This window comes from Monopterus albus, unplaced genomic scaffold (genome assembly GCF_001952655.1).
Source record: "Monopterus albus unplaced genomic scaffold, M_albus_1.0 scaffold51.1, whole genome shotgun sequence".
In the NCBI taxonomy this organism is placed as follows: domain Eukaryota; kingdom Metazoa; phylum Chordata; class Actinopteri; order Synbranchiformes; family Synbranchidae; genus Monopterus; species Monopterus albus.
Window position 1 is genome coordinate 6197285 of NW_018127931.1, and position 25710 is coordinate 6222994.

A 25710-nucleotide genomic window follows, 5' to 3' on the forward strand; every position below is an offset into this window, starting at 1 on the left:
CCTTTTATACAGAATATTGTAGCAGGAAATTGGCGCGATCATTTTTTCTTAAACAAGCAGTGCTAAAAGTGACTTCTGACTCATCAAACTGAACCCCCCTCTCTTCTTATTACACACACTGAGGGCTATAGAAGCTGGTGCAGATTACTTTGTTACTCATCTGGCAAGTGACTGACAAATTTATAGGTTACATAAAAGGATATCAATGAGCACATACAACAGAAAGACAAAAAAAAAATATCATGATGGATAGCCTCCACTACTACACGCAAGTTTCAAGTGTCTCAGATAAAGTTGGGAGTTTTGCATTTCTGTTTTTGGATACAACATCACAGTGTTATATTACAATGACATCATGAGTTGGATGTACAGTATTGTTCAAAATAATAGCAGTACAATGTGACTAACCAGAATAATCCAGGTTTTTAGTATATTTTTTATTGCTACATGGCAAACAAGTTACCAGTAGGTGCAGTAGATTCTCAGAAAGCAAACAAGACCCAGCATTCATGATATGCACGCTCTTAAGGCTGTGCAATTGGGCAATTAGTTGAAAGGGGTGTGTTCAAAAAAATAGCAGTGTCTGCCGTTGACTGTACAAACACAAAACTATGTTGTACAAACGTTTTTGTTTCTAGGATTTAGCAATCCTGTGAATCACTAAACTAATATTTAGTTGTATGACCACAGTTTTTTATAACTGCTTCACATCTGTGTGGCATGGAGTCAACCAACTTGTGGCACCTTTCAGCTGTTATTCCACTCCATGATTCTTTAACAACATTCCACAATTCATTTACATTTCTTGGTTTTGCTTCAGAAACAGCATTTTTGATATCACCCCACAAGTTCTCGATTGGATTAAGGTCCGGGGATTGGGCTGGCCACTCCATAACATTAATTTTGTTGGTTTGGAACCAAGACTTTGCTCGTTTACTAGTGTGTTTGGGGTCATTGTCTTGTTGAAACAACCATTTCAAGGGCATGTCCTCTTCAGCATAAGGCAACATGACCTCTTCAAGTATTTTGACATATGCAAACTGATCCATGATCCCTGGTATGCGATAAATAGGCCCAACACCATAGTAGGAGAAACATGCCCATATCATGATGCTTGCACCACCATGCTTCACTGTCTTCACTGTGTACTGTGGCTTGAATTCAGAGTTTGGGGGTCGTCTCACAAACTGTCTGTGGCCCTTGGACCCAAAAAGAACAATTTTACTCTCATCAGTCCACAAAATGTTCCTCCATTTCTCTTTAGGCCAGTTGATGTGTTCTTTGGCAAATTGTAACCTCTTCTGCACGTGCCTTTTTTTTAACAGAGGGACTTTGCGGGGGATTCTTGAAAATAGATTAGCTTCACACAGACGTCTTCTAACTGTCACAGTACTTACAGGTAACTCCAGACTGTCTTTGATCATCCTGGAGCTGATCATTGGCTGGGCCTTTGCCATTCTGGTTATTCTTCGATCCATTTTGATGGTTGTCTTCCGTTTTCTTCCACGTCTCTCTGGTTTTGCTCTCCATTTTTAGGCATTGGAGATCATTTTAGCTGAACAGCCTATAATTTTTTGCACCTCTTTATAGGGGAAAACCCATAAACCAATCAACTTTTTAATCAAAGTACGCTGTTCTTCTGAACAATGTCTTGAACGACCCATTTTCCTCAGGCTTTCAAATGCATGTTCAACAAGTGCTGGCTTCATCCTTAAATAGGGGCCACCTGATTCACACCTGTTATTTCACAAAATTGATGACCTCACTGATTGAATGCCACACTGCTATTTTTTTGAACACACCCCTTTCAACTAATTGCCCAATTGCACAGCCTTAAGAGCGTGCATATCATGAATGCTGGGTCTTGTTTGCTTTCTGAGAATCTACTGCACCTACTGGTAACTTGTTTGCCATGTAGCAATAAAAAATATACTAAAAACCTGGATTATTCTGGTTAGTCTCATTGTACTGCTATTATTTTGAACAGTACTGTACAATGAGAAATAAATACATTCTGCAATCTGACAACCTGCTCATTTTGACCAAGGCCTGGAGTAAATGGGAATCTCACTAGCCAAGAAATGTTTTACTTTTTCAGTTGCATGAGAAGGAAGCTAAAATATTTACTGTGCGGACTGGAAGAGATGGAGGGTGAACGAGAGTGACAATAAGGTACTGTAAATATGAAACACAGCAGTGGAGGTACAGCATAAAGCTGGGTGGAGAAGCCCCTACCTCTCTGACACTCATCATTGTTCTGCTACATCCCAGTCAACTATAATTGACATTAAAACCATTTGTTGGTACCCAGGGGAAGTGTGGAGCTACAGCTATCCTATGGTCATGGGACTGAAACTATGTTTTGTACTATATGTTACTGTAAAATTAATATTCATTGTTCTGTCCAAGTCTTTTAATCATTAAATGTGAGCATGTATTTATCATTTAACTTTGTATAAAGTGCAGTAAACAGAAAACACCTAAATCATATCAATATTTAGTTGCTTTTCAGTCTTCTAGGTCTACTTGTACTAGTGTTCCTAGCGTCTGGGGGAACTAGACTGTTGCTTCTGTCTCTTCATTGCACAAGGCAGGTGTTTGTTGAGTTAGAACCAGGTTAGTTGTTTCCCTGTTTCTAGTCTTTATGTTAAGCTAAACTAAGCTAACAGGTTTTTGGCTGTAGACATTTAACACAAAGACAGAGTGATGTTCATCTTCCAATCTAATTCTCCACAAGAAAGCAAATAATTTGACAAAATGCTAGCTACTGTGTGAAGTGACAGACAACTAAAACTGCTAATGGTGCAGCTAATGCATTGTGAACTTGAGGTAAAAGGAAGACATATACTTTGTACCAGTGCTTGTAAAATACAGTTTCTCCAGTCACCAGGACACCATAGAGGTTGAGAGAGTATCTTCTACAAATGCAGATTTTTGTCCAGTCAACTTTGCACTGGAGACTAAGATAACATTTCAACAAATATATTCAAAAATAATTATATCTTCTTTTGAAAGATGGATAAATATGTAAAATAGCAGCAGTTTCAGTGAAGAGAACTGAAAATTCAGCTTGACTTATAATGTGGATCTCGGGTCTCTTTTCAAAGAAGATTAAAACTGAATAGATATGTTCACTGACTACAGCATTACAACATACATTTCTGATCCTCCACCAAAAGTCTGTAAAACATCACAGAAAGAGAGTAAAAACAGGCAAAAATTTAATTTTACTTGACATGTGTTATCAACTATTAAGAGGCACAAATCCAAGATACACAACAACTGCAATGAAACAGCAACGTGGGATGTATCTGTGGAGAGCTGATGCATTGGTACTGGGTTCTCTCATTAAAATGGATGAGAATCACTGAAGAGCAGCATTTTGAATGCATTATGTGTTAAGGGTTAAGTGATATAAGTCTGATGAATCTTCAGACAGTGATTAAAGAAATCTGTCACAGTTTGAATATGAATTTCTGTTGATATGGGCAAAACCTTCCTGCCATAATTATTATGTTGCATGAAAAGCCAGAACACGACTCACCAGCTGACAACCACATTAAATCACAGTGTCTGATTGCAGCTGGAATGCTACTTATCAGCCAGGCCACTCTTGAGGCTGACATCTCTGTCCGCCTGGACTTGTTGCTTGAAGAGACAGACGGCTCACAATCTGACTCTCACTCTTGTTAATTACCTTCACATTCCACCAAAAGGCAGTCTGGTTTGATCTGCTCCACCTTGGCATTGAGCTGGAAATCTGATTCACATTCTTGCCATTACAGAAAGCCCCTTTGAGGCCACGTGCCTGTTGTAGTCTGAACGGATGCACCATGTGCCTGGGGAATACTCATCACACCTGCTTCCAAGGTTTGCCTTGGGGCCAAGGCACCCCCAACTATACCTGGCCTTACTCTATCCAGAAGTGAAAAAAACACTCCCTAGCCACTTCAAAGCTCAAAGACCTGACTAAACATTATTCAGAACCTTCAAGCTTAATGTGGCTGAGCTGAGATAAGAGTGGCAATGAGAAGGATTTTTTTTTAAATGTGCTATTTGGTAGGGTTATAAATGACAGACAACACTGGGATGAGGGGGAGTAAATAAATGGTGACCTAATGAGGTCCACATGGCTCTGGTGGATGAGCTAAGCATGCCATGCTTACAAATCAAAAGCAGCAGGTTGGCATAAGATAAAGAGTCATTGCTCTTATTTCTTCTCCTTTGCCTCCAGATGAACAATGGATTGTGTTGTAAGCTGCTCTAAACCCTGGAATACCGACAGGCTCGTAATGCTGCTTGCAATCTAATCTGTTTGCTCTTTTCTGTTTTTAATCAACTCATCTCATTTGAGGCTGACTGAAGACCATAAGCAGGCTGGTCTATTAGAGACAGCAGTACTTTGTAGGCCAACATGTTCCTCATTGGAGAAGACTGGATTTCCTTTATCCAGCATTTGGTCTTTGGCTACTTGGTTCAGCCATGACGGAGTCACATTAACAGTCATCACAGTCCCTGAGTAAGGTATTAGATAGTGATATGTCAATGCCAGGAGATGCTGAGGCTAAAGAATGTAGAACAAATTTTATACATTTCACACCACTGAAAACACTCTATAACCAAGGTACAAAGCTCAAGACTGGTGATTTCTGTGAAGGTCAAGTATAGAGGCCAGGGCTTGTTTCCACTCAACATCCTAATGTTGGACCCGGTACTTTTTACCATACTGACTCTGAGAGACGAGGCAGTCCAAGTAACTTCAAAACAGTGCTGATTAATTCAAAGGATCACAGGTAAAATTAACATTACACGCTCAAGTATCTTGCACCTCCAAACTGCTCGCAGGCAGATGTAAGATGAAAGCCCCTGAACCCCCCAGGCCTATACATTATATCCCCTTGGTTGGGCTAGCCCCATACTACACAGAAACGTCAACCAAGATGTCTCTGTTACCAGCTTTGCAGCTGGCCATAGCAGTAGTCAAAACATGAAGCAAATCAACGTGTGAATGTGTATGTCTGTTGGTTAAGTGGTGTGTAGCTAAAAACAGTCTCACCACCTCTAGTACATGTCGTGTCTTAAACATAAGAACATTATGGCTAAGTCTACAGTTATACATGTCATAATAATAATATTAAACACCCTGTCTGCTGACAGTCATCAACTCTTCTCTCTAGTTATCCTTGACCAGATGTACTCTGCAGAAACTCATAAGCATGACTAAGCATTTAACAGTCTAACTAGACATCCTCTCTCCACTAAACATTTCTAATACATAAAGTATCTATCCAATATCTATCTGACTAAAAATACCTAACACTAACATATACATGCTCAAACGTCTAGGCCAGCAACCGCTGCCATTTGTCGTGAATACAGCTGCACTCAGACTGAGTTTCACAAGGTGTGAAAAACACAGACCTCCCCATTTATTTCTGTGAGGGACTGTATTCACCACAACCAGCACCAGTACCACAGTAGGCTCTGACAAAATGACACAGAATTACCTTTAAGTGGCAACAGATATAACTTGTCACTTCCTATGTTTGTCATTCAACAAACTACTGCCTGAATGCTTCATAAACTGACCTTTGCTAATGAGCGAGAGAGAAAAGCTTGACATTTGGAGATCGGCCGAGACATATTTCTACTTTTCTGTTTCTTTTTTCTTTTCGTTTCATACACTCATGCACATACTGTATCATTTAATTTACCCAGAGGCATATCCACAAACAAAAACAAAAGTACTTTCTTTCACCTTTAATTATAAGACCATATGTAAACCAGATTATTAAATTAACCATTTCCCAGCTATTTCCTGCAAACTGTTACAGTTGGTGTCTCTCACCAGGAGGTGAGAGAAAGAGAGAATGAGGACTCAGGGTGCAAACCCATAGTGCTAGTACAAAAGAGTCTTTATTACAGAAAACAAGCGGTTGAAGGAAAACAATGGGGTTGATGTGGTCCGACAAAAACAAAAACAACCCCTGAACAATAAACCAAAAACCAAAGTCCCAAAAACAATACACAAATAGAAAATTCTCTCACATAAAGTGATTAGAATTGTTTTAATTTTGCTACAATCAGTGTGCTCTTTCTTGTAGAATCACATCTTCCACAATCTAAATGGAAAAAATAGGTTTTCAGGACCTTTCTTTGTATGCTCCGCCTTGTGCATGTACTGTATATTTTCATCAGCTCATCTGACAGTTGGTGCTTGTGGATCTGTCTTCATCGCAAGTATAAGTATAAACAAGCAATTCAGGACCTTTCTTTGTATGCTCCGCCTTGTGCATGTACTGTATATTTTCATCAGCTCATCTGACAGTTGGTGCTTGTGGATCTGTCTTCATCGCAAGTATAAGTAAAGAAGACATTTGTCCTCCAGTCTGGATGGCTTCTCTGAGTTAATGTGGCTGTGGGCCAACAAGAAACAACCTTTCATCATGGTGACAATAAATAACACTACCATTTACAAGAAAACTCTTGAGATGAGTTTCAAAGCCAAAAAACACACTATTATGATGAGAAGTGCTTCGGTTTGCTCGATAGGACAGAAGTCAGCCAGGAGACACCTTGGAGACATGCATGGACAGGAACCAAGGATGCAAACTGTATATTTTATGCATGCAATGTGTGTTACATGTTAAACAAAAATGAGTGGCTAATTTTCTTGCTGTTGGCACTTTATGAGTGGACCACCTTTTAAGTGTTTTTTCTATTTCCAACCCACCCTTTAAAATTAGTGATGAACTAGCCAAACTGTATGTTTGTGCTTTCTATGTGGCCTAATATGCAATGCAAACTAGAAAAATACGAGGTCTGCACTTGCCAGACTGAAGTCCCACTGTGGCCCTGGGGTGAGGAAGGTGAAGGAGCTTCCTCTTTGCAGTGACCTGTATGACAACAAAAACAGAGAAGAACACAGGAGACGGTTAGAATTACGATAAATCTATGATGTATCTTGAGCTACAAAAACCACCATGTACAGTGCAGGGCCTGTTTATACCAGCCTACCACTATGGTTGTAAGCATGGTTTCATTTCGAGAGGTCATCCCACTGTGCTGTAAATAAACAAGGCTAATTGAATCATGATAACTTTCGAAAAGCACCAAATCGATTAAAATCACAAAAGTCCATCCTGACCTACAGTCCCAGACAAAGAGTGACTTAACCGGTAGCTTAGGGAGTTCAGAACAGTCACAGGGTGATAAGAAGACTGAGTGACTAAGAGAATTGTGGTGTCCTAAGAAAACACCTATCTCCTGCTACCTACCACAGCCTCGGCATGGTGGAGTTGGAGAAAAGTGAAGCAGGAGCCCAGTCTACTTCCCCAAAAAGCCTCGTCAGCCACTAAGCTGTCCATAGACCTAAGGCCTCTGTGATGTTTGAAGGGAGGGACTCCTTTATCCCACACCTTCCTCCCTCCCAAAGATTTGGACAGTGCTTAAATGTCCCTTTTTATTGGGACATTCTGAAGTGGGGCTGGTTTGCCTTTTTGGAACTGTCTGGACTAAACACTGACCCCAAACCAGCCATGCATACTGGAAATCCTTCTCATGTTAACCTGTCTTCAACCTATGTGATTACTGAAGTATACGGTTCAGTCGGATGAGGCCACGCTGAGGACAAATACAGAACACACTGCGCTCAGTGAATTGGAGGTTACACAACAAGAAGAAACACATCAAAACAGCACTTATGATCTGTGTTGTACCAACAATAAATGGATTTTTTTTATTAATGCACTCTTTCACATAGTTGAAACTCTTTAAATGAGAAGGGAGGCTCAGGCTGCTGTATAAGGCTAAGTAATGGTGCTAGTTAAGTAAATGAATTACAAAACGTATGTAGTGCATTGATATAAACTGCAAACACAGGGGATGTATTCTGTTACTTATAGTAGCATTTATTGGCTGAGCTTTGGTTGATAATGACATAATGCTTTGACCTTTACAAAATACCAGTAGCAGGAGAATTTTAATGCCACTAGTTTTAAAAATATGAGGAAAATTTCAGTCTCTAACAAATACAGATACCACAGCTGAATTCATATGCAAACAAAAGATGAAATGTTAAGACACTGTGGAGTACGTTTAAACGCACTATCACACCACAATCACATTCAGAAGGCATGACAAAACCACCTACACTGCTCAGCTGCCATAACCCAGTCTGTGACTTCCACATGAGCATAAATAGTGTCAGAACAGTTGATTATATTGAAGACTTATGTCTTTGAGGTCCTTAGATGGTGGGATATACAAAGCAATCAGCATTCAAAGAATGCTGCTGAGAAACACTTGTTCTGTGTGTTGCTCGTAAGGCCAGGTCATTCCAGTCATACTGTCATTGTGCTACTGTTGCTTCAGATGGCACTGATCCAGTGACACAGCAACTGTCCTACTACAGTCAGTGCTGCAGGCAGACGCAGCACTGTCATGGCTCAGTGGTGGGCTACACAATCATTTGCTGTAATTTAGTCATTTCATGTCAACAAAATTGACCTTTTTACAGCACCTTCAGTACCTTTATATTGAAATTAATACAACAGTGAGGATTTTTGATAATAATTTGTGGCTGTGCCATTTCAGTTGGGGCATACAATACATCATATACACTATCAGCTTTTCGGGGTTACCATTTGAGTGAGGATAATTAAAAACTGACTGGTTGCAAAGATTTTTGTTTTACCTGTATGAAAAATGTTCTCTGATCTAATATGTTATAGTAAATTAGTGTAATGTTTAAAATATTTACATACATTAAACCTGTATCTGGCAGTATCCTTACAAATATAACCCTCTATTCTGAAACATTGTTCTGCTCCGATTTAAATATGTCAGTTGCATTGTTCTCACACACCTACCGAAAAACCATAGTGATTAAACTTGATGAACTGATTCATATTTTGGTTAACTGAGCCAATGTAACATCTTAACATTGTTTCTTTTGTCTTACAGTCCAAAACCCAAATTACACAGTTTATATTCCTGTGAGACAAAGAAGAACAGCAAATCATCACTGTTGAGACCTTAGCGCTTCATTTATTGACCACTTTAGTCATAACTAGTTTGCATCAGCACTTTTAATTGGGAAAAAAAAAAATCTAGCATGAATTAATGAAACCCTTTTGTTCTGTAGCTCCTGCATAACAAGGGAAATACTGTATTTTATGGTTCAGCGACATTAACAGCAGTTTGTGTGGCAACCGACCATGACGGAAATCGAATGTGTATACAGTTGTTCTGAAAATGAGAGCAGGCAGCGGCTTGTGGGCAGTTCATTTTGGGACCACCCATGTTGGAAATGTATGGACTGATGCTACTGGAAGGTACTCTGGATAAACAGCATGTGCTGTGGAATAACAACAATAGCTAAAGAAAGAAGGAAAATGCGAAGCTCCTTGGGTGTTCTGGGGAAAGCTCACTGCAGGTGCTGTTCAGACTTAAATGTCAAGTGCTGAATTAATGTGGACAGAGCAGTTTATCCTGATCCAGTGTCCTCAAAGGTCAACAAATGTAAAAGAGGCAATGTAATGTTTGATTGTTAAAGGATGTCCGTGCAATTTCGCAGTCATCCAGGTCATAGTATGCTGAAAAAACGTAGAAGAAGGCATCTGGATGTAGTTTTAGGTAGAAGACATTTCACTTCTCATTCAAGAGGCTTCATCAGTGCCTGATTGGTGGTGAGCAGGAGGTATTTATCCCACTAGCTGGTGTTTCAGTCCTTCGACGGCTAACAATGTCCTCTAATGACTGAGTCGCTAGAGTTCCTGTCCTTTGGCGGCCAACAGTGTCCTCTAACAATGACATTGTTAAAGGATGGCAGATACACCCCACATAAGCAGCTTTAGGGCTGCAGCGATCAGTTGACAGTTCGAAAATCTTCAACTATTTTTATAATCAATTAAATATTTATCTTACTTTTTAAGCAAAAATCTCAAATGGGTTCAGGTTCTTATATAGAAAAATGTTGCCGTTCTTCATATACACATTTGCATTTTAAGTTAACTGAGGTGATGTATGCCTTATGATGTAAGGGACTAGAACTGAAATGTTGAGTTAAATAATCAATCAGCAACTCCTCAGATAACTGTCATCATTACTCAAGTAAAAATGAAAAAAAGATGAAGCCAGTTTTAACTTTGTCATTTTATAAAAAAAACAAAAATAATATGCAGATTAAATCCCTCATAAAAATAACCGTCATTGCAGTACTATAATGTAAATGTACTGACGTATGCATAAATGCTGTCGCAGCCCTGTGGTTTTAATGCTCCTAAATAGAGGTCATTTGCAATTTTGATGAGCTAACAGGAGATAACAGGGAAAAAAAAAATACTGCGGAGGCAGAAGGCTATGCACCGAGGGCTGGGGTTTATCAGAGGTTTCTTCCGTATAGGGAGTTTTCCCACTCTGCAGTCGCTAGTGCTTGCTCAAAGGGACTTGCTGCAATTCTCTACACTACTGTAAGCTCTAGACCTTGTGGGACCCGAGATGGCTGTTGATGCCAAGTGACGCTATACAAATAAAACTGAACTGAATTTCTCTTGAAGACAACATGGTTAAACTGGGAATTTGCCTCATGATGGAATTAAGTGATACTAGTTTCCGTGTTTTATATGCAAGAGGTGAAACATTTAGTAGCTCACTACTAGTAGCAGTAAATCATAATATTAAACTAAATTCTAAGCAAGCACATTCATTACATGTCATGTTAGTTGAGAATTTGCTTGTTTTAATTTAATATTGTAATTTTTTTAGCTTTTGATCAGAAAAAATAGACATATGCTGAAATTGAATATTTAAAGTTTTGAAATAATCTATAGTCAAACCAATAATGAAGGTATTCATGTAAACAATTCATCTTCTGAAATCTGTGTCTGACACGATGTATTGCTGCTTTCTTTGTCATATGATTTTGTGTTGGCCAAGCAAAGTGAATATGATGGGAAGTGGTACTCAACTGTGCATGTTTTCATGATTTACCACTATACTAAATAATTGCCCAGAAAAAATAACTGATTGATTAATCAGTAATGGAAAAAGCATTAGTTACAGCCTATACATACATAAGAGACTAATGACAATTCCTGTGTCTTTACCATAGGTGTTACAAAGGAAAGCTACTACTTCAGCTGAGACTAAATCATCAGGGGTGCTCACCTTCCCCTGTAACTACAGGACAAGGATTTTATCTTCTATTGTAGACACACTAGTAATCCAATAATGGCAGCATGAATTAGACATATGTCCATCTATCTATCCTTGTGTCTTGTTGCTTTTCTTCTTTTGTCTCTCCTCTATCACACTGATTCATTTTTTGGAATGTACAGAGCTTCCAGAGCAGCAGACACTACAGTGACAAGCATTATCCAAGAGCTAGGCTGAGCTGCACTCACTGTGATTATGGTTACATCATCAGTCAGCCAGCCATGGCATTAGCCAGCTTCTCAGAATCTCACTGGAGGCTGTGAAGCAATTAAACATGATCTCTCTTCCGCTCATTGACCTAATATCTCACCTTTTAATCTAAACAACTGCTCTAGAGCAAGTAGAGCCATAGCAGACAAGGATATTTGTAACAAAAGTGGTTTGAGGAAGTGAGCTCATCATCAAAACATCACCAGTTTTACTAATTAATCTGCCCCATAAACACTAACTGCTGGTGGCTCCTTTTTCAAGATACATACTGGACACAAAGTAGTTGCAGAATGGCTGCTGTTTTTCTTTGAGTATCAGTGTTAACTGATCAGAAAGACAGGTGTTCCAGAAAAAAAAAAGAAAAGACAGGCTGTGTTAGTGTGGGCATCTTGCTCCAGGTAGGCTATATGACCCAGGAATTCCATAATAGATCCATGAGCTGTAATACAAATTAGATGTTACAACTATCTGATATTCTTTGTATCTGATTCTCATACTTAAACTTTTTTTTTTTTACATGTGAGTATGGACTAAAAGTCTAACACTGGCCTAGTTGCGAAGGCAGGTTAAATCCTACAGCCAAATTGTCTACATCCACAGTTTGGTATTCTTTCAGTGTTTCAGTAAGGGTGCTTGCTTTTTTCCATTTCCAGTAAGACATCTATTGCATGGGAGTCCTGTCCTGCAAAAGGGATCCTCCTTTGTTGTTCTTCCTGAGGTTAATTACTTTTTTGTCCCCTCATTCCAGTTGAGCTTTTAAAGAGCCCATTATATGCTTTTCCTTGTTTTCTGACTTATCTACAATGTTAAAACTGTGAATTATCATCTTAGACGTGACCTAAAGCTAAAAAAAATGAGGTGAACATATGTTCTAGTATTTCTATGCAGAAGCAACTCGGATGTCTATATCTCTCGCAAACTCTCACTCGTGAAACTTTTTTTCTACCGTAATAAAGTATTACGTGGCAATTTAAAGGTTTCCTTGAATGGGCATTAAAATCCAGGCCGTTGTGCATTCATCTGAGCTTGACTGACTTCCATGGGGACCTGGTGGCAAAATGTTATACTGCTTGTTTGTTATGTACTGTATGTTTTCAATAAAGCTTTAAAAAGAAAGAATTCACTGATGCATTGTAAAAGCAGAATTTTAAGATTGCATGCAGTTTTGTAGATATATTTTACTTCCTGCTGCCTGCACTGTGACCAGACGATATGTAGAAAAATACAGGGCCTGAGGTTACTGCATGTCTGGGAATGTTCCTGTACAGGGACCCCGCTGTTTTACCTGACCAGGTCTAACCTATGATCAGTCGGCCTGTGAAGCCACCACTGTGGTTAGTGATCAGCTCATCAGCACCGGATTCCCCCAGAGCACAGTACCTGTTTGTTTTGACTGCTTGAGACCAGTGTGTCTGCCACATGTGATGTGTTGCTAGTTAACAAGCAGATTAATGGTCCATGATGATATTGTCAGTGTGATGCTACCTGTTGAAATTAGTTTCACTACTTTGGGACTGTATGTGGTCATGTGGGGGAAGATGCAAGCGACCACTGGTTGGATTTAGACCTTGGAGCTACTTGAAAGGGAGTGAGGTTTCCACTACCCGGTAAGTAAAAAAGTTGCATGTTCGTTAATACCTTGTTTCTGTAACATTTGAGAGAATTATTGTAAGGCTGGAAAAGTTACTATGTCTGCATTATGCCAGTTAAAACGTGGGGTTTCTCAACTACCCGCTTTGTTTAGAGTGTTACAAATCTCTTTTCATCGGTACATATACCATTGTTTACCTATCTATGGAGGAGAAATTCACATGAATTAATGCCGTTGCGGTTCGTTATGCTGTCTACAACACTGGCAACAGGAGTTGTGCGCACTCACAAACTATCCTCTCGTTTCTAGGAAGAGGCTTTTTGGTTTTATTATTCTGAAAAAATGTCGACTATTTGGAGTTATGAGGGGTGGCAAGACAATCTATAGGTACCCAAGATTAAACATTAAATGGCTAGAAATGAGCAAAACAAGCATGCTATGTGGACTTTAAGCATCAAGAAGGTTGTATGCTGCATATAGTGTGAATCTTTTTGAGGTAAACTTATGAATTCTAATTTTGGGCTATATAAATAAACAAATAAATTGACTAAGGCTCGCTTGGCTTAGCTGTTATGGCTGACTGGCCCACTTGAACAGAACAATAATGTGCTTCTCCTTCCACAAGCCACAAATGTCTGCTGTGACAAGGCCAGTGACCAGTGAGTGAGATATAGAGCCAATGTATGCAACTCAACAGTTACTAAAAAATTCTTTCAAAGCATCTTTGAGAGAAGCCCATGCTGTTATCAATGGTTAATGAATATGTAGTTTTTATTACTTATTTTATGTGCAATGTACAAAACAGTTATTACTACTGAAGACATCTCAGCAAATAATCAGGTCACAAATGCAGGCATTTCCAATGTCATGTTTCCCATAAAATGAGCCATTTCAAAAGCTGATAGCTCCTGTTTGTGTAAGTCCTTCATGAATACGTGACTGATATCATCGCACATTCGTCACAGCCACCAACCAGGGTACAAAGGCTGTTTCTCCCCCACACCTGCTCAAACGTGTGCAGCCTGTGAGTCAGTAGAATAGCATCCCAGTTAGCCCTACCCTTGTTTGTTAAAGCTGGCTAACTCTGAAACTGAACTATCCCAACACTGACCCTACCTGCACTCACATCCTTGTCTGTTTTTTTTTTTATTAATAGACACACAGAAGAATGATCACATGCAGCAGATTCATGATACTGGCAGGCAATGCACGACTCAGTAAGCTCTTCTTAAAAAGTGCATTTGCATACTTCTGTTATATGAAGTGTTACTTAAAGTTTATTGAAAAGCATTTTTATGAGGCACATTCAAAATGCTATTTCAACGGTGCTACTTTACATGAACAATGAATTCTGAGGTCACAAGCACTGAACCAACCTTGTTGATGTCTGGTGGTTGCATTCTACATGTTTTACAGACAAGACCACTCCACTGCCAGGCTAGTATTTTAACGTCAATCTCAGAAATTTTCGGGAAACCAGGCCTTATTTTGTTTCTTTCCATAAACCTTGTTATGGAGGTCAAATACTGGGTGATGTTTTTCCATGTTTGTCTGCAGAGCCAGTTGGGCACTGGGCAGGGCTGGGACACTTTGGCAGCCCACATGGAAAGCCTTTCAAAAGAGCCCAGTGTAAATGCTCCCATGGGTTTATTTTCCCAAAACATATTACTGTTATGTTAGTCACTAGTCTGAGAAAATACCAGAAATTTTTCATTGTATTGATTTAAATGGCTTTGGGGCACTGGGGCACTCTAACTCCTGGTCACACGAGGGGCCAATAAACTGAAAATTTCACTCAAAAGATAAATATAGAGATTGACTGGGATAACACTGCCCTGGACACCAGGTTTACTATTATGCGTACTGCCTTGGGATTTTCACAGTTCACTCTATAAACAGAGATACAATATTGTATCAGGGAAATATTAGGCTAATTGTTCAACGGATGATTAAATTGGCATTGTTGGCAGGGGGTTTCTTAAAGGATATGCTCACATTTTTACCAAAGCAAAACTAACACACCCATATGTTTTTCTTGGTTGCTTTAATCAATCATTCTTCCTCTCAACACTGGCTGTGAAGTGATTCCTCCCTAGAGGCAGGGGACTAAACTTACAGATCTGTGCAAAAAATGCCAAGTGAAACTATATGAGACTTGAGCCATTTCAGATCGTCACATCAAACAGTTATCTTCCAATCTTCACATTGTGCTTTGTCAACATCAGGGTAGCCAGGTCGTGCACTGGCCTACCGCCAGATTCGGTCTAGCCACCACTGCCAGAGTCAAAATGTGATGCTCGTCAGTATTATTGAATAAAAAAATAAATAAAAATAATGACATTTTCTTGCCTTAAGAACAACTTATTCTTCTGATGCTTTATAATTTATATTAGTCAAATTAGTTTTATTTTAAATCAGCATGCAGCATAATATTTGCAATAATTTCTCAAATTACATTGGTGTGAAGAACTTGGCATGATTCACCTTATTGGAGTGCAGACAAAGATAGCTAAAGAAAATATAAAATAAATAAAACACACAAACAAACAACAAAATAAACAACTTGATCCTTAATAATGTATGGTTTATTACATCATAGAGCTAGGGGTTTAAATTACGTTTTACATGCATTTCCAATCGCTGCCTCTCTCTGAGTCTGTGCCCCAGCCAGGACAACCTGTCTGTAATTTTCTAAATCTGCTCCTGCTTGTCAAGCAGGGTTTTCATTCAGACTGGCATGAGGGTTAATACATGCATCTAGTGCACATATGGGTATGTGTGTGAGCATTGTTATAAGCAAGCACCTCACAAAAGTAACTTGGTCTTTCTCAACAACCTATCTGTGGCTTGTGACCAGAGTGGTTATGCACATAAACTTGTATTAAATAAGTTAAAAAAACAAACATATTTGATGTAGTTAGGAAACCAGTCAGTGCAGAGTAAAAGAACACACAGCCAAAGTTGCTTTGAGAAAAAAAAAAACTGAACCCCTCAAAACTGGAGAGCTGCAAAATAAATAAATATAAGCTTTCTGCATTTCTGAGCTAAATAACCGTAGCTCTGTACATTTTTGACTTGCAAATATATATATGTATATTATTCAAATAGCTGAAACATAGAAATTAAAGTAGATTAACTGGAAATCTATTAAAGGTTACAAATGGCAGATCACCTTTCTGTAGCTGCGGAGGAAACACCGCGGCCTTTGCTGACATCTGGTGACACTGAGACGCAACGAAAATACCCGAACACGCTTTATTTATATGTAATAATACCACTGGTTTAAAGAAATGAACGCTACGCCACTGACAGCTACAGTTTCACATAGTGCTATAATAGTTTGGCACCCACAGTTCTCCTTGTGTTGTTAATATTCACACAGCAGTTCATTGAGTACGTTTAAAGGTCTGACCTGAAAAGCCGAACTCACCGCAGGACCCTGCCGTGGTTCTCGGGTAGAGGCTGCTCTTCCTTGGCTGACAACGTCCTTTTCCAATCCCTAGCGCATGGCTGTCTTCTCTGGTTCTCTAAAGTCCAAATGGGAGTTTGGACTTCACTTGTGTCACCCATTTAAAATGGCAAAAACATAAGCCTAATTATGTTATATAAAGGGTTTAAAATAAATCACACAGCTGCAAAAGCGTGGAACCACTTTTGAAATTGCCGGAAATCCGAGTTTCGACCAATGACAGCAGAACAAAGAAACTCCATGTAAGGATATTGCGCTACCTGGGCGGGGCCACAGCAATGACGTCTGATACCGCAACGTAATATTAGAATACAATATATTTAAAGCTTCACGTATATTTGTAAGGGGCTTCTTCACTGAGCTATGTAGTGAAAATGTCATTTAATTAGTTAATGAGGGGCTGCTACAAAACAATCAGTGCCAAATGTTTTTTCATTTTTATTCCGGTTTATCAGCTTGTCAATACGAAAACAATGTGAATGGTGAATAACAACTAATATAAACAGAAAACAGTTTGTCAGACAGGACAGTCAGACTCTTAAAATATCTATCAATAATTTAACTTTAGTAATGCAAGGGTTTGGGGAAGGGGCTTCTTTACTGAGCTATGTAGTGAAAATGTCATTTAATTAGTTAATGAGGGGCTGCTACAAAACAATCAGTGCCAAATGTTTTTTCATTTTTATTCCGGTTTATCAGCTTGTCAATATGAAAACAATGTGAATGGAGAATAACAACTAATATAAACAGAAAACAGTTTGTCAGACAGGACAGTCAGACTCTTAAAATATCTATCAATAATTTAACTTTAGTAATGCAAGGGTTTGCATCTTCATTAACTGGCTCAAATAATGTGAAATAATAATAATAAAGGTGTGTTTAATGCATCAGGCTACACCTGTTATTTCAATGTGCCAGATACAATTTAATAAAATAAGTATTTTATGGTGTATATGTACACTACATGCTTGGCAGAAAAATAAAAATAACAAGTATTAGGGGGAAGCTGAATATGAAAGTATTGCAGATCAGCTAGGCTTATTACATAATATACCAGAATAGGGGTAGTTGTCATTTATACTTTGTGGTATACTTAGGTCAACTGAGGTCCTAGGTACATAAATAGGTCCCCAAAAATATAACCTAGAACTGGTGAGCACTCAATCTGTTCTTCCACACTGACACATACAAATACAGTCAGCTGGACATGTCAGTGTACAGGCAAAGAGGCTCTGAGGTTAAGGAGAATCAGGACATCACAAGGAGCCAAGCAGTACACCCCCAGCTCGTTCAGTGCAGACTCTGGTAGAGGATCACCCATACCCCCATAGTTTCTCGACTCCTCCTCTGACTCTTTAAGGAGATTCCTTAGCAGAATAGCAGAGCCCACATTCAGACACAAGATAATATAAGCTTCCTTAACCCTGTGGAGAGACAGAGAGAACAGATTGAGACAAATCTAATCATAATGCTGGTAGAACCAGAGTTCATCTTCTCACCTGGGATTTTAACCTTCACTTGTCTGTCTTATACTCTCCACACCATGTTTTCAGTGACTAGGTATTTTGTGAGTGGTTTTTTTTTTGTTACATTGGATTTTTGTCCCATCTGTCAATAAAGTAGCATAAACTAGTACACATGTGCATGTTGTGGACTGCATAGCCAGACAAAAGACAGCTTTCTTGATGCAACACAATACAATCTATTTTTACAGTGATGAGTCTTTTTGAAGAACCAAATTTGGTCAGAGCAAACACAAGTGCTGTGGGAATACAGAAAACAGTGCATTTTCAGCAGCAACTGATATAAAATAAACACTTGCTAAATACAGTATAACAATGTAGTCATGACTGCATTGCTTAACTCCTACCCTAATTCTTATTCTACTCAACACCTACTGCTCAAATTTTAATATACTTTATATATGCTATTGTTATTTCATACACAGTATTGGCCAATCTGTAGACTTTAGGCCTAGTAATATGATAAAATAAGAGCAAAACAATGTCATCTTTGTCCTCAGCATTTGGGTGCGCCAAGGATTATGAGCCTGCGCACATGAATGCACACAGCGGAAGCACCTCTGAAAAAATAACCTGACCACACGTTGAGCCTTATGATGAGACACACACATGTCCACACACTTACTGCTTAAAGAAGTTCTCAGGTCTTTTGCAGTAGTGACCAAACAAAGGAAATAGGTTTCTAGTCATGTCAAATTGAAGCTGGGCCGCCCCACCATCACTGAAATGATTAGACAGGATCACCTGACAGAGCAAGAGAGAGAGAGAGATGGACATAATGAGCCAAATTTGACTGCAGTTCATAGGAAACCACATCAATCAAAGTGTTTATTAGCAAAAACTACAACAGTACAAGTAGTGGACCAGTTATGCAGGTGGGGTTTTTAGTTACCTCGATTATGTATTTTCCTGATTTATGTGTAGACTTGCTTAAGTGGTGGAGACAGGAAGAGCACTTGTAAATACCACTGGCATTCTAGTCTTACAAAGTATTCTTGGGTATAATTTATGACCATACAGTAAATGATCAGAAAAAGACAACAAAGATGCCAGAAATGGCAAGAAGCAGGCAAAACAGGCAGTGAACATTATTGAACAGCAGTTTCAAGACAGAATAACTAGAATTTACTGCAATACTTTTAAGGCAAAATGTACAGAAATACACTACCATTAAGAAACTGATGTAGATAGAGCTTGATGAAAGAATTCCCTAACAAGATTAAATTTAATTGCCAGATTTATAGCTAGATTCCTCCTGTCTCCTGGAATAGAGAAATGCAGTAAACAAAGGGGCCACTATTCTGAACAAACTATGATTTTAAATATGAAATATGCCAGTATCATCATCATCATCATCACCATCGTACATTTCATACGTGCAGTGCTAAAATGCAATGCTTTACAGGTGTAGCAACAGTAACTAAAATGCAATGCTTTACAGGTGTAGCAATAGTAACTAAGAAGGAGGGGGCTTAGCCACCAGTCCATTCCCCCACTGTGCCGTTAAGTCAATTTACTGTAAATACAATAATCAAATAACTTTCTGGACTCCTTCTCACATGCATCTGCAGATTCCTGTCATTATCCCAAATGTTTGTTTTTATTGCCCCTCACTATACTAAACACAAATGTCTGTTTCAACAAGACAATTGGCTGCCAGTCCAGTTGGACTGAGATGAGATGTCTGAGCTGCAGACTAAATTAAACTGCAGCTAAACTGAGGTGAAACTGCAGACACTGGTCCATATGCTACAGGCTATGCAGGCACTGTATACTGTATGTTTGCCTCTGTAGAACATTTGGATCATCTAAACTGTCCTCAAACAGCTGGGCTGAATCACGTCTACTTTGCAGTTTGCTTCTAAAACAATCAGAAAACCAGTTTTGGTGTATTGATGTCTTACTTCTTGGTAGAGGAAGTTGTCAAGTCTCTCCGCCAGGCCCTGCCAGGCCAGTTGGAACAGAGAAAAACTCAGGACCTGATGAAGGTTTAACAATCTGTCGCTCACACATTGCATCATGGGACAAGCTGAACTGGACAGCGACATGATGGTCTGGTCATACTGGGATGGTACTGACAACCACCTAAAGATAAGATAGTAAAAGAAAAAAGAAAATAAATCAGTGGCTTATAGGGCTTATTCTTTGGCTGCCCCTGGCCACTATGGGATGAGAAGAAAAACATTATCTTCCAAAACAACACCAGAGATAAAAGCTGAGCACAGGCACACAATCCATATTTAAGCTACACTGTCCTAACAATACCCACTGTAGCTTTACACAGTACTCATTACTGGCCCTCACCTGTCGTGGCAGTATGGTTTAGCTTTTCCTGTGATTTCTCTCATGGTCCAATCCAGCAGTCTCCCCATCATGTCTCCCTTCAGTCGATCCAGCAACGCCAACAGACCTTCAAACAGAGAGCCCTCCAGAGAAGCCAGGCGACCCACCTCCATCACCCCGAGGCCCTGCAACGTTTCGTCCCCAAGTGAAACCGCTGCCTGCTGCAGCTGTAGGAAAAACTGAGCAAAGAATAAAAGCAACTGGTAAACACATAACTGTCAGTGAAGCCAAAACCATAAATGCCCCTCTTCTGTCTATAGGGCTATATTTAGTGAAGGTACAGAGTGCAAAATGGCTCTTTTCCCATACAGAACCAAATCCATCCAGGTTTCATATCTGTCATGTACCTAAGGCTGGCTTCAACTCTTCTCTCAGTTCCCACTATTCTTCATTTATTGTTTAATTAGTTAATTTCTGGATCAAATGAATCAAAATTCTACCAATTTCAGACATCATTTTATCTTAGCATGTTGTTTGCCTTCAGAGAATGTGTAACATTTGAGGAGTTTGGCCTTTAACAAAATGCAAACTTGTAGAAAAACCTATTTACTGTATAATGAATTCATAGTTGTATAAAGTGAAATGAAAGTGTGTAAAATGAGGGAACATAATAAAATCTAACTCTAATTTTGTAACTCACCATCACCAATTACCTTTGTCTGCAAAATGTTTGTATGTCTGAGTTTCTGTACTGTGCTATTGAGATTTTCCCAGTGAAATTTATATGAAAACAAGGAGCTGGGTAGTTGTGTGTGAGTAACGCAATAGGATAAACACATTTAATAAACTCCACACACCACATTGTCTCCCCAGTCTGTCAGGATGGTGGAAATGTAGTTGACAGCATTGAGAATGGCACAGTAACGGGCACTCAGGGGGCAGCGAGACTCCTCTTTCATTACCTGGACAGGAAAAAAAATTGGATTTCTGCCTGTAAATACTCAAACAATTAGACAAATCCCGCTGAACAAACAGCACACAAATATTCACATTATCTCTATCACATTTATGGCAAAAACAGCCTTGAAACTGTCAACCAGTCAGGGCAGTGAGACAATCCTTTTCATCATGGTGTTGATTAATTCTTTAAATAAATGTTTCTCATTAGGCGGTTTTCCCTCCAAATGCTGCATATTTTAACTGAGAAAATTGGTAAAACTGGTGAATCACTGAATATTTCCACACACTAGTGTTATCTGAATATTAGAAAATGGTTAAACTGCTGGTGCTGCTGTTAAACTACTGTAGAAGAAGAGGGTGCTTTAGGATGAAGCACTTATAAAGAGTGCCAGTCAAACCTTAAACAGTGAACTCATTAAATCTGTGGTGGTAGGGATTTCAGGAAAAGCACAAGCCTATTATAACCTTAATCATCAGCCAAGTGCCTCCCTCCTGCTTTAACAGTGCTCCAGAAAAGCCCATCACCCCTCCCTCATTGGTTGGGTGGTTTTTTATTAATACCAGCAGTGGTGAAAGAATTGCTGTTTACTTAAGTAAAAGTAGCAACACCACTGTACAAAAATACTGTTAGAAGTAAAGGTCCTGCATTCAAATTGTTACTTAAGGTAAAGTACAAAAGAATTAACATTAAATATAAAGTAAATATTAAAAGTAAAAGTACTCATGTTGCAGAATTACACAGCTCTCATTATATCATATCATGTATATCATATTATTAGACTAATTAATCATTAGTGCATTATTGTGTACAACACAATTAATGTTACAGCTGGTAAAGGTAGAGTTAATATGCTCACACTCTGAAGTACTTTACACGCTGCTGGGTAGCTTGTGAATTTCACACCAGGGATCAATAACATCTTATGATTATAATGTATTTTGTTTACTTAATTTCAGCCTGAAAAGTAACTAGTAACTAAAGTTATCAAATAAATGTATTGAGTAAAAACTACAATATTTTTCAGTAAAATGTAGCAAAGTCAAAGTATGAAGAAACAGAAAATGAAGATACTCAAGTACAGATACCTCAAAATTGTACTTAAGTACAGTACCTGAGTAAATGTGCTTAGTTACCTTCCTCCTCTGAATATCAGCGTAATCTTTTTCATTATTACCTGGGTGAGTCGTATGCGGAAGTCATCCACCAGTTCTTTCTGTAGCGCCAGAAACTTCAGCTGTGCAGAAGGACAGGGCAAGGCCCGGTACCGCTCTGAGTGCCGTAAGATGATGAAAAAATACAAGACTTTTTACCACAAATGCAAAAATTGTTTAAAAATATTCCCATAGGGCTCTGTATAGTTCACCCCAGTGTTGCTCTTTCTTTTACTTTTTTCCTTTATTTTAAAATGAAAAGATGAAAATGAGAGAAAAACTAGCCGCATTACATTTATACCAAATATTTAACATTCTTCCAAATGAACTATACTGACAGTGACTTAGAAATGATTGTAAGAGTTAAAATGAGTAGTCTTACCAGTGATGACCTGAAGTAGTGTCATAAAAGTCTCAGCACAATCTGGCGCCTTCAGCTCATCTACATCACTGATATCTTTGTACTGAGAGCTCCAAGCTCCCTCAGCCGACAGCATGGCATCCATCTTCTCCACCGCCACTGTATATGCAGGGTATATAGGGTTATAGTGCTCTTTCACTGTTCTTAGCAAACTTACCAAGTCCATGCAGACTGCATGTCCACCTCCATCAGCCATACATGCATGTATGTATATATATCCACCATGTTGGACACATGACACGGTATGCTTTGTGTTGTTGTTGTTGTTGTTGTTGTTGTTGTTGTTGTTGTTGTTGTTGTTGTTGTTGTTGTTGTTTTTTCTCCACATTTTCTTTTTCCATTACTGTGATAAAGGTTGAGTTTCAGTTCACCATTCCATAAAACTTTTCTCCTGAAGTCCCTCAGGTTCTCTTCTATTTTCTAGTTTTCTTGTGTTCCTTAATTTAGTAAACCAGCTACCTTTGATATCGCCATGAAGGATTTTTGCGTTTTTAGTCCTCATTTTCTTCTTCACTTGCATGGTACCCTCTATACTTTCAACCTTAATCTAAATGGCAGCTCTTAACCCTTACTCAACTCTGAGCCATGTGAATGCTGCCCAAGAAGCATTTAATAGTCAAGTGGCCAATTACTCTGAGCCTTTGCCATTTGAGCACTGTGTGTTTAAAAGTGCTGTATTTCCCAAACAGTTCTTTCTATATTGATGTAAACCTAGCCAAGTTAAACTTGATACTTGACACTTCAATGTAATATCCATTAGTTGATTTAAAAAGGAATGTGAGCCTGAAAAACAATAAATGTGTCTGTGTGACACACTTGACAACTTACCCTTCTTTTCCACAGTAAGCCACTTCTGAAGGACTGCATCCTCGAGCAGCAGGTGGAGGAGGCCAGGAAGAGCTGCTGGGTATGAGTGGTTGCTTCGCAGCTCCTTCTCAAACTGCAGCACCTCCTCCACCAAGTGACAGAAGAGGGCATCGTCATACAGAAGTTTAGAAGCATCACTAGCCACCTTCTCCTGGACCAGAGATAACAGGCCTCGACACAGCTCCACCTACACACGTACACATGTAGTAATTAGTGTGCCAAGCTGTGGTAGTGTTCCTGGGATGCAGGGGAAAGTCAAATAAAAGCAGTTTCCAGGTATTACGCATTGAAACAGCTGGAGAAAACTCTGGTCTGAAATCAAAATCAGACTGGGGAAAAAAATGCCTAATTGGACACTTAACCAGAGAGGATCACAGCAGAACAACATACCCTGGCACTGATGGCAGCTCCAGCTCGGTCCAGGATAGGTTGGATCTTTTCCTCCATGAAGGTCGCATTGTTCCCCATCCACATCAGAACCTGTGTGAGGTACCACTCAGGCTGCACAGACAGAGAATGTGTTTGAGGTTCAGAAGTGTAAACTTCAGAGTGCATGTCTGACATTTACAAATGTTTGCACATGTGCATGTGATGTGTATTCTGCATGAGACCTTGCTGAGGGAGTTAGTTTGTCGATTCCCAAAGAAGTGGTATCTGAACCGCCTGCTGAGCGGCACCAGCATGATCTGGATGGGCAGACGGAGGGGAGGAACTTGGGATGAAGGTCCAGCTGAGGACACAGGCTGGGTGGAGGGTACTCCCTGACCAGAGGGCAAAGCCCTTTGAGATATGAGGTCATCACTGCCAGAGGAAGTTAAAGGAACAAGAACAAGAAGAAGCAGCATTTCATACCCACATGGTCCTGTTTCATGTCACTATCCTGTCACTCTCTGCTTTCTCTCTAGTGTCATCATGTTCAGAAACACACCGGTGATGCTCATGCTTTCATAGTTGTAAGATGCATGTTTATCTAAGATCAATAAATATTTAGCTATTATTTACAGTTAATTTTCAATCTCATAATTAAGGTAGCGTTGTAAATAAACTGATTCCTTTACCAGTATATGGCATTTTTATCCAGAGAACTTTACAGTTCACCTTTCATGCACTTACACATTGGATAATAATAATGATAATGGATAATCACCTTTATTTGGCCAGGTATGTTACACACAAGGAATTTGTTTCTGGTACAGAGCCGAGGCAGCCATGTGTGGTGCCAACTCAACCAATGGCTCTAACCATCGGGAGCAACTTGGGGGTTCAGTGTCTTACCCAAGGACTCTTCGACACGTGGACTGCAGCCAACCTGATACAAACCTCCAACCCTGTGGTTGGGAGACGACCACATTACCCACTGAACCACAGTCGCCCCATACCTGACAAACCACTTTACTGTCAATCAAAAATGTCAACCTGCTCGTGGAACTTGATGAAAAGTCAAGTTTACTGCATTTGTGAATGCCCCCGTTACAGCAGCATGACAGACCAAACCATTGTTTTGCATTATGGGGGTAAATACAGTTGTTTTGATCAACTAAGTCAAGGCCAATTAGGAAGATAATAATAACGAGGTTTTCCGTAATTCACACATACTATATGAGGTTTCCACAAATAGGTATTTTGATAAATTACTCCAGAAGACTATTTAAAGGTTAGAGGGCCATGTTGGGCCCACCTTAACCCAGGGGCCAGGACAACTGACACATTGGCCCCTCACCCAGCAGCCCTGCCTAGAGCTATGGTGTTAGTGTGGCTAAAGACTGTAAGCTTTGTTTCATCTAAAGCTTATCAGCCACTGCAAATCAATAGTATACAAACTCCAATTCCAATGATGTTGGGACATTTTGTAAAATGTGAATAAAAACAGAATACAATGACTTGCAAATCATTTTTGACCCATATTTAATTTAATACACCACAAAGACAAGATATTTAAAGTTCAAACTGATAAACTTTATTGTTTTTTGCAAATATTCACTCATTTTGAATTTGATGCCTGCAACACGTTCCAAAA

General features: G+C 39.3%; 2 protein-coding genes across 3 annotated transcripts in view; both read right to left on the reverse strand.

Moving 5' to 3' along the window:
• Positions 1-5941: 5941 nt before the first annotated feature.
• On the reverse strand, positions 5942-17030 carry LOC109960913 (neuroepithelial cell-transforming gene 1 protein-like). 2 transcript variants are annotated; one of them, XM_020601371.1, is made up of 3 exons: positions 16449-17030; positions 6833-6896; positions 5942-6122 (listed from the first exon to the last, which is right to left on the reverse strand). In XM_020601371.1, the coding sequence occupies exons 1-3, from the start codon at positions 16586-16588 to the stop codon at positions 6084-6086; spliced, it is 243 nt and encodes an 80-aa protein (XP_020457027.1). In that variant the 5' UTR covers positions 16589-17030; the 3' UTR covers positions 5942-6083. The 2 variants fall into 2 exon arrangements, 1 of the variants encoding a protein (XP_020457027.1); XR_002275064.1 differs by lacking the exon at positions 5942-6122 and having other exon boundaries at positions 6302-6896; positions 16431-17030.
• Positions 17031-17157: 127 nt separating this feature from the next.
• Positions 17158-25710, reverse strand: part of rint1 (RAD50 interactor 1) — a 12609-nt gene continuing 4056 nt past the window's right edge. The window contains exons 6-15 of the mRNA XM_020601369.1: positions 24305-24494; positions 24084-24194; positions 23655-23880; positions 22788-22925; positions 22429-22523; positions 21151-21255; positions 20315-20532; positions 19915-20095; positions 18636-18754; positions 17158-17911 (exon numbers count right to left, since the gene is read on the reverse strand). Coding sequence (XP_020457025.1) covers positions 17698-17911; positions 18636-18754; positions 19915-20095; positions 20315-20532; positions 21151-21255; positions 22429-22523; positions 22788-22925; positions 23655-23880; positions 24084-24194; positions 24305-24494 — 1597 coding nt within the window. The 3' untranslated portion in view covers positions 17158-17697. The remainder of the gene's footprint in view (positions 17912-18635; positions 18755-19914; positions 20096-20314; positions 20533-21150; positions 21256-22428; positions 22524-22787; positions 22926-23654; positions 23881-24083; positions 24195-24304; positions 24495-25710) is intronic.

What these genes read in the sequence shown, in the direction of transcription:
- LOC109960913 (XM_020601371.1), bottom strand. Translation starts at nt 16,588, where the DNA reads ATGGGTGACACAAGTGAAGTCCAAACTCCCATTTGGACTTTAGAGAAC. An exon ending in AACCACGGCAGGGTCCTGCG is followed by an intron (nt 6,897 to 16,448) that starts GTGAGTTCGGCT and finishes GTTGTCATACAG; the next exon opens with GTCACTGCAAAGAGGAAGCT. An exon ending in CACAGTGGGACTTCAGTCTG is followed by an intron (nt 6,123 to 6,832) that starts GCAAGTGCAGAC and finishes TTTTCCATTTAG; the next exon opens with ATTGTGGAAGATGTGATTCT.